This window comes from Aphanomyces astaci (assembly GCF_000520075.1).
Source record: "Aphanomyces astaci strain APO3 unplaced genomic scaffold supercont1.14, whole genome shotgun sequence".
Lineage (NCBI taxonomy): Eukaryota > Oomycota > Saprolegniomycetes > Saprolegniales > Verrucalvaceae > Aphanomyces > Aphanomyces astaci.
The window spans coordinates 1199121-1207956 of record NW_009798277.1 but is presented as its reverse complement, the minus strand read 5'-3'; the positions used below and the strand labels follow the sequence as shown (position 1 = coordinate 1207956).

At 53.5% G+C, this 8836-nt stretch overlaps 3 protein-coding genes across 4 annotated transcripts in view; 1 reads left to right on the top strand and 2 right to left on the bottom strand.

Moving 5' to 3' along the window:
* The window catches only part of H257_07212, a 6728-nt gene extending 3689 nt beyond the window's left edge, over positions 1-3039 (bottom strand). For both annotated transcript variants that reach the window (XM_009832662.1, XM_009832663.1), the window contains exons 1-2: positions 2732-3039; positions 128-2686 (exon numbers count right to left, since the gene is read on the bottom strand). In XM_009832662.1, coding sequence (XP_009830964.1) covers positions 128-2686; positions 2732-3004 — 2832 coding nt within the window. In that variant the 5' untranslated portion in view covers positions 3005-3039. The remainder of the gene's footprint in view (positions 1-127; positions 2687-2731) is intronic.
* A 180-nt stretch (positions 3040-3219) lies between these two features.
* On the top strand, positions 3220-4870 carry H257_07211 (hypothetical protein; the record flags this gene model as incomplete). The annotated part of the gene is made up of 5 exons (XM_009832661.1): positions 3220-3334; positions 3389-3490; positions 3555-3656; positions 3719-3860; positions 3919-4870. 5 exons carry the CDS (start codon positions 3220-3222, stop codon positions 4868-4870), a joined length of 1413 nt encoding a protein of 470 aa, XP_009830963.1.
* A 28-nt stretch (positions 4871-4898) lies between these two features.
* Positions 4899-7776, bottom strand: H257_07210 (hypothetical protein). The gene is made up of 2 exons (XM_009832660.1): positions 7477-7776; positions 4899-7403 (listed from the first exon to the last, which is right to left on the bottom strand). The coding sequence occupies exons 1-2, from the start codon at positions 7719-7721 to the stop codon at positions 5000-5002; spliced, it is 2649 nt and encodes an 882-aa protein (XP_009830962.1). The 5' UTR covers positions 7722-7776; the 3' UTR covers positions 4899-4999.
* Between the last annotated feature and the right edge of the window lie 1060 nt (positions 7777-8836).

Sequence of the window (8836 nt, the reverse complement as noted above, 5' to 3'; positions counted from 1 at the left end):
ATATATAGAATATATAGAATATATAGAATATATATAGAATATATATAGAATATATAGAAAGGATAGAATGTATGTATACATGCGAGTGCATAGATTGGACTCGAAATGCAAGCAAAAGTCGTCCAACCTCGAGCTCTCGGTGAAAGCGACGACAAAGCTGAGACGCGACTTGGGCTTGGGTGACGTACTTTCCAAACAATTGCGCGGCAAACGTCCGCTCCATGGCCGCGCATTTCAGCACAATCCATCGGAAATGGTTGACAAACCAAGCACGCGACGCGCCCAGGGACGGAACCATGTGACGCTGTGCCACCATGTACTCGTACAAGTCCCCAGCACTCCACGTCATGCCGCCGTCTGCGCAATGGAGTAATTCCGGCCTTCCCACGTGATTGAAGCGCACAGTATGAGCATTCTCGGCCGAGATTGCATGGATCGTGGTCGCCGACTCGAACGAATACGGGCTAAAGGCTCGGGGACATTTCGCCAACTGTGGGAACTTCCACGACTCAGAGATGGACACGGGGAACGGCACGGCAGATGCCGCGACGACGACTGGACGACGAGGAGGAGCTAGAGCTCTGCCGGGGTCCGAGTGGATTTTTGCTATGGGATTGGCCAGCTTCCGAGGGGCTTGAAACGCACTTGTGCGGTGGGGTTGTCGTCGAGTGGAAGCCCCCCGAGAAGGTTTGAGTTCTCGAGCATTATACTCGTGTAGTCGAGAGCGTGGGTGGTTGGTTGCAAAAGGAACGGACGACATGTGAGTTGAGATTGGACTTGCAAGAGTGTCACTGTGGAGTTGTGGTAGTGCTGGTACTGCTGGCTGTAACTTGGACAAATGGGCATGCACGTCGGTGTTTTGCATGTTGTCGTCGACCATAGGGTCTGATAGTAGCTCCAAGGCGGCATCATCCATGGACACATTCACTTGTCGGCCGGCCGCCGTTTCAAAGCAGCTGGTCGCATCGATTCCAGTACAACTAGCATCTTGATGTCCATTTGGATGAACGCCATCCACCTCATCTTGTCCACGTTCGCGGGGACACTGAGCCAGGTGATTTCGCTCTGGAGCATGCTGCTGCGGCGACCCGTTGATGGTACACGATCGCTGCATGTTGCCGAGGGTTGCTGTTTCCCCACAGTCAGTCGATGTATCGTCGTCGTTGATGGAGGTTCCACAGACGTCCACCGGCGCTCGACTCGTGCAACCACGAGCCACCGCACGTTCTTTGCATACGTCGCCCTTGTCTGCCATGAGGATGTTCATAAGATCACTGTTCAACGATGTCACATGTGGGACGAACGCTGTCGCAGGCGACTTGTGGTCGTCTTCTCGTCGAGTGGTGTGCATGCTGCTGCCTTGGTCGTGGTGCTTGAAGTTGTTGGCAAGACGTGAAGAATATCTCACCATCGTGATGTTTGAACTGGGTGTGTTGGAGCATGCCTCGACCTCCTCGATGGTGGGGGGAGCTGGCTCATCGTCGTCGTCTGCAAACAACTGGCGCTCGTAGGCTTGCATCTTGTCGACACATATCTCGACCGGTCGGCCCCTTCCCGACGTGAACAAACTCACCACAGAGAAAGGACCATCCACAGACTCGGCCAACTCTGTCGCATGCGCCGTTGCCTGTCGGTGATTTCTGAGCTTGGAATCATCATCATGAGGTACGCGGTCGCTGTCTTGTCCATGTTGTTGGCTCATCGAGAGTTGTGGGGTTGAGAGCGCCTCTACCTTGTTCTTCAAGGGTGGAATCCCCGGTAGTTGTTGTAGTTCCTTGTCGTGTGAACACAACAGTCGTTCGTACGCCTTGTCCGCCGAGATCGTCACTGGATCCAATTGACATGCAGAAACCAAACGGAACGATGATGGGTCGATCTGGAGTACGTTCGATTCGGTCGCAAACAGAGTTTGAGCGTACATGGCGGCTTTCGCTGCCGACACGTGGAGCGGCCGGCCGCGTTTGGCCGATTGAAACATGCTCACGGTTGAATCTTGGTCGTGTGGGCTGGTTCGTGACATGGTACCCTGTGCGCTTCGTTCAGGCTGTCGACTGTCGACTGTTGATGCGGATGCCTTGTCGAGGAGCGAAACCGTTCCAGGTACTGTCGTGCTGTCGACTGTAGCTTGGACACCATGATCCTCTTCTCGGACGGGCGACTCTTGTAGCTTTGCAGCGTACTCGCGAACTTTGGCTGATGATACGTTCACTTGCGTGCCTCGCGCAGTCTGAAACAAACTCACCATGACACTGGGTGGAGGAAGGGCAGTTGGCCGGGGGTTGGTGCTTCCTGTGACTTCAACGCCCAGAGCGGGAGTGGCAGCGATGGGTGCCGGTTGGACAGGGCCGGTGTCGAGCGCGTCCGACGACAGCAAGGCTTCGTATGACTTGGTCTTTGCAGCGGAAACGCGGAGAGAGGCTCCCCGTCCCGTTGAAAATAAACTCACCATGGTACCGTCCTGTATGGACTCCATCGCAGGTGGGGCGAGTGGGATGGGGGTTACAATGCCGTCTGTCTCTGTGGTGTGGGAATGTCGAGCACCACCGGGGACAGCCGCCATGGACGCATCTCTTGACGACATACTGGCGGCAGGAGTAGCATCGTTCCTGACGGTTGGATACGCTATACCGACAGTGTTTCGGCGTGACACTTGCGACTTTGAAGCATGTTCGTGGGGATGGTACTCCTTTCGATACGGTTTAGCGCGAGTAGTTTGACAATGAATACGTACCTCATCGGTCAAGATGTCGTGGTCGAGACGTTTACGACTTGTTGGTCCCTTGTTGTAGTCTTCCAGAGGTCGTTTCTTGGAATTGAGTGTGCTCTTGTCGATCGACGTTGCGTTTGGACCAGGAAGGGTTCCGAGTGGAAGTCGCTTCACCTTGTGTCGGGTCGATCTTCGTCCACCCTGTCCAGAATTTTCGTCGTTCTCTTCATTCTTCTTCAAAGGTGGCTTCGATGGATTCGCATCTTGGCTGTTCCGCATGCCCCGAAGTCTGAGCATTCTGCCACGTCCGTCCTTCTCGCGGTGGAATGGTGCTTCCGAACGAGTAAAAAGTACAATACAAACAATATTTTGTGTTTCGTCCATCTTGATACTCAATTTAACATGAAATAGAATATTTGAATTAAAAGTATTTATTGTCAGTGACCAAACTCCATCATTTCAAAATTTGCGCGCCAAGACACAAGCTGAACCTTTTGGCATCCACCGAAGTCATGGAGATCTCGCAACCGCAGTCGGCGCGCTTCTTAAGTGACAACATGGAGCTGCTGGGGTTTGGAGACCCCTGCTCGGCGCTTATCCAGGCAGTCAAGGAACTCTTCGAGAATGGTACTGTACATCGGTGGAAGTCGAGTTGTTCGTTCATGTTGTCCACACATGTAGCTCTGGATGCCATTCAATATACCGAGGCTGGAATGATTGCAGTTCGATTAAAGGAGGTGGAGCACGACGTAAACGTCCTTGAAATCGTTTGCACCGACACAGGTATGTTTGGATGTTGTAAGGCATGAAGCAATGCCGAAGGTATAGTTGTACTGATTTTCGATAGGATCGGGGATGCATGCAAACCAAGTGGCGCAATTATGCTGCAATGTATTTGCAACGACCAAATCGTCCAGATCAATCTCGGCGTCGCAATGCGGGAAGTTTGGTACTGTTGGATTGGGATGCGACGCGCCACGTTACCTCGACATTAATGCGACTGTGTTCAAGGAATTGGGTTGAAAGCTGCTTTGCTGTACAGCCAAAACCACGCGTCAATAGTCGACTCGAGTCTCAAAGTGACGTCAACGCTGAATTCCTCTGAATTTTATTACGCGGAATTGGTCATTGACCCGGAAGCCCATGACAATGGGTAAGTGACTTCGCTGTACCATATTATACATCGCCTGATACGGTGTCATTTCTCGTAGCGCGCTCGTTCGCAAGTCGAAGCGATTTCACGTGTCAGAAGCGCACAAGTCGTTTTCCGGCACCGAAATACGCCTCCAACTGCCGCGGCCACACCACTTGGTCGACGCGCTCCACGTGCTCATGCCCTACTTTGACAACTTGCGCTATTGCTTGGCCACCTCCGTGTCCGTGGACTTCTCATGCGATATTCCAGGGTTCAATCAGTACCAGGTCTGTTGTGCATCGCAGTTGTCTCCATTGGAGAGGTTTCTCGACGCGTTCAAGTGTCCTTACGAGTCGTTGGCTCACGCCGATGTCGACTGGAAGTCGTTCCATGCGAATTGTCTCGCGTTGTCGCCATATCTGGACGAAACCAACTTGGACGGCCGATGCCCCGTCACAATTCACATCATGCGGTTCGCCAACCATGTTCCGCTGTTGCCAAGGAAGGATGTTTATGCGTGTGCGATGACGATCGCCGTCCAACGCAGCGATTGGAAGGCGTTGGGGTACAAGTGTGTGGTGGGGACGTCCATGTACGCGCCACTGCAGTTGGTGCCGTTGTCTATAAACGAACGATCGGCCAGTGTTCAAGAACCCAAGCACGTTGTGGTTGCCATCGACGTCGATACGTGCGGGGCACCCGCCAAGTTTACGTCTTTGACCAAGACAGCGTTGGTGGAAGCGTCGTATTTGCAAGGGGTTTCCCAGTGCATGGCTCTAGCGTTAGATCAACTTGCGCGCATCTACCCAATCTTGTTTCGACGGGCAAATCGGTCCCATACCCTCGCAACCGAGTACGCGCCTCTGATTGCCACGGCCGTGTCCAGCATTCTCGTGAATGCCACATATGCGGGGGTGAATGTGGAGCATTTTGAACCAGGGCGGCCACTCTATGGCGTGCAGTCGCGCGTCGAGTTGGACCAACGAGTACTCGACCACATGACAAGCCTTCTACGACCCCATTCATGACCAAGTTACCACGTTGTTCGCCAACCCCCATTGGTGTATATCAACACAAACACATCAAGCAGAGTCCGTTTCTAAGCACAGTTCAAACTCGTCCATCCATCATATCTATTTCATCGCTTCTCCGTTCTACTACTCGTCGGCCACACGGACTTCTAAAATATGCAGCGCCATGGATCGCATGATGGCCTTGTCAAAGCGCGCGGCCAAGTTTGGATGTTGCTGCTTCATCGTGTCCATGGCGGCGGTCGGGATGAAGAAGATGAAGCAGTTGGACCGGGCTTCGGCCGTGAACGAGTGCTTCTTGTTCAAGATCATGTCGACGTCGCCGAGGAGCCCGCCGTTGGTCACTTGCATGATGCGCTTGCGGCCCGTGAACCCCGGGCCCATCTTCTTGTGCTCAGTCGATGGCAAGTACACATCCACTAGTCCTTTTCCGATCACGTAAAACCCATCCACGTCGCCGCCGCATGTGTAAATGAGCTGACCCTTTTCAAACGACTGCGTTTGCACGTACAGCGGCCCTGTGACATCGTCCACCTTGTCTCCTCCGACATGTTCAACCGATCCCCCCCCCCCCTTGGGCAGAAGCACGTCCAGCAGTTGCATGATGCGCCCGCTCTGGAGCAGGCGCGACGCGCTGTCCGACACGGGCACTTCCTTGGCGAGTAGGCCATCTTCGCACCACTCGAGGGCGATGTCAAGCGTCTCAAAGGCTTTTGTGGGCACGTTATCGCAGCTGTTGGTGTTCATGTCATTGTCGTCGAATACATCGTGGAGACGCAGCATGGCTTCAATGTGCTTGGGGAGGTTGGCAAACACGAGTGAGATGCCGTTCTCGACCAGCATCTGCTTGATCATGTTGAAGCCACTGCGCACGGCTGTCACGTCGATCCCTGTGACACGGTCAAAGTCAAGTACGAGAAAGCGCGTGCGGCAGGCCGGGATCGGCGCGTCCGCGCTGTACTCGCTCAAGTACTCGTTCATGTCGTCCAGGGCCATGAGACCCATGTTGGCTGGCGTGGCCGCGTTGTTCCGCGTCGATGTGCGGCCGTGGAGGCGGTGGCTGTTAAAGTTGGGTGTCGCCATGACACTCGTGCTAAGCGACCGGGTGCTCCGCTGGTGGAGCAGCTCGTCGGTTGTGAGCAGCACATGCTTGCGTACTTGGGCCATGATGTTGACAGAACTGCCAAAGAAGATGTACCCGTCCAACTCGAGGGTGACGATGGAGCCGCGGGACTTGAGCAGCGAAATGCGCTCCTTGAACTGGCGCTTGACATGGGACTGCTTCCACACGCGGCGGATGGACGTGGACTCGACGTACGACACGATAAAGTTGAAGGCGGCGCCGACGATGCCGAGCACGATGCCCGCTTGGAGGTTCCACAGCACCATCACGACAAACGTGAACCAGACAATCAGGTATTCGCTCACGTACATGCTTTTGCGGGCGTGCACAATCCATTCCATGAACAAGTCGACAAAGATAAGCGTCTGGAGCGACGCAAAAAACAGCTTGGGCACGTACGAGATGATTGAAAACGGACTCATGACCAAGGCGAGCTCGAGCGCAAACACTAGCACCCCCGTGAGCCGACTGTCGACGCCAGACTTCATAGAGAAGATCGTGGATGAAAAAATGTACGACCCGGTGAACCCCCCCGTGAGTCCTGAGATCACGTTGGACCACCCGACGGTTTGGAGCTCGGCGTTGTGGTCCAGGGGTTTATGCAGAGCCATCTCAATCGCCGCTACGTCCAGCGAAGACGAGAACGCTACGACAAAGTACATGGCGATCCAGGATGGTAGCTGGTCCAGCATAAACTCGGCGTGGAAATGCGACGGTTGAAAGTGTTTGTAAATGTCGAGAAAGTTCATGGTCGCGTTCGGCAGCGGCGCGATCCATCCGTAGGCGCGGGCGTCTTGGAACGACGTGCCAGACACTGCCATGGACCCAAAGAACAAGGCGAGGATGGTCAACATGCACATGGGAAGAATCGTGAAGTGCTGGATGCGCTGCGTGACGACCCACATGAAGATGCCGGCGACGATACCCGGGGCGCACAAGTAGAACGACTTGAGGTCGGTCAACTGCGCCCAGTCCGTAATCTCCTTGACCTCCTTCCCAGACATCATGGCCACGCCCGCTTGCAAACAGAAAAACCCGATGAACGCAAAGTACCCGCCGACAACTGGCATGGGAAGGTACTGGACAAAGCTGGCCCACCTCAACTTGCCCGTGATCACGAGCGCGACGCCCAACAACGCGGTGGACCCACACAGAGTGAACAACGTCGTAGCTAGCACTTCCTCCATCACGAACACCGTGTCGGCTTTGTGCAGGGAGTGGACGATGGAGGTTGCAATCGCTGAGAGGAAGATCAACCCGGCATCTTGCACTTGCCCCACCGCGAACGGAAGCGTGCTCAACACGCTAAAGCAGATCTGATGCACCGCGCCAGATACCATCGTGAGCTTCACGAGGTCCGCCAAGTAGGGTTGAAACACTGGGTCGCGAAAGATGATTTGCGAAAAACTACATACATGCATCGTTCAGGTCCCAATGATACTAGTATGCGAGTCGTTCGTGGGATAGGCAGAAACATTACCTGATCATCAACGGAACGAGAATGACCGCATTGATCAACCCGTACAGACCAATCTTCAGGTACTTGCTGCCGTCCGATTCCGGTGCGACGGCATGGTGCGTCGTCGCCGCAGATGTTGTCGACGTGCCACCGTTGCTTCGGGAACCTTGGTCCGCCGTGAGAAACGGCAGTCTCTCATCGTCGTAGCGCAGACTCAGGCGATGCTTGGCATTCGGCGTTCTTGCGATTGCCCCGACACTGTTCATGGAGCTCGAGGAAGGACGGTCGCGGGGGACGCGGCCAGATTTGCAACTGGCAACGTCCGTATAAAAGTATGACGGTCAAAAGTCGAGAAAGGCGTGCATTAATGTACTATGTATGTACTATGTACTGTACAACCAATTTTCTGTGATACAGATTCATTCAATGTACGATATCACCCAATGTACGATGTACGTGACACACGTACGTTACAGTTCATGAATATACGGTAGGGCTGTTCCGTACTTTCTGACGAAGTTACACTTCTGGTGGCGGTGGCAAAACTTGACTTAGGTTCTTATTGCATGCAGTATGCAGCCCATGATGCCGAGAACACTGACGCCTCGTTTGAAGCTGTTCACTTCACCGTAACTTAGCAGAGCCGTGGGTTCACAGAATTCAGAAGTGTCTTGACTCAAACTTGTACTGAAGTATAGTGGGCAACCCGAATACTCCCGAACGCCCGATCTCAGATTGTCATCACCAGTGCAGTTGCATCACGTTCTCGTAACGTCCGTCATTGATGGTTCGAGAAGGATGGGGGTGACAGTCGTACTACGGTGGTCGCCTTAGGTGGTACATCCGCCAAAGCTGACACCGAATTCATTGCCGCCAATATGAAATACTAAACTCCTTTCATGTTGAACCACATGTCAACAGCCCCCCCCCCCCACAAGCAACCAGATAACTTTAAACATTTGCGTGCTCTGACAAACCTGGGATTGATGTGACAAGCTTTCGCGGCAGCAGGGGGACATCAGTGAAACCTCGCACAATACCGTACCAATACACAGATTTCAGCTGTCTCCATGCATCAGATGTCGTAACTGTACGACACCCCCGACCCACACTTGATGTGCCATGTGCATTACGATTGTCGAGATCAGACGCTTCAACAGCAGGCGCAAAATCGCTGCGAGAATAACTCCAACTATACGTATTGGTTTAAGAAACAGTCAGCTGCCTACTGTAGCACCTCTCTTGTCCATAGTCCACACAATCTATTTGGACAACACTCATTTATTGCCGCCTTCACACAGTCATGGCATGCTCTTTCTTGAGATTAACTCATTTCGACACCGCTCAACGTTCAAGCTCTCGTGTCCGATCGTGTGGTTGT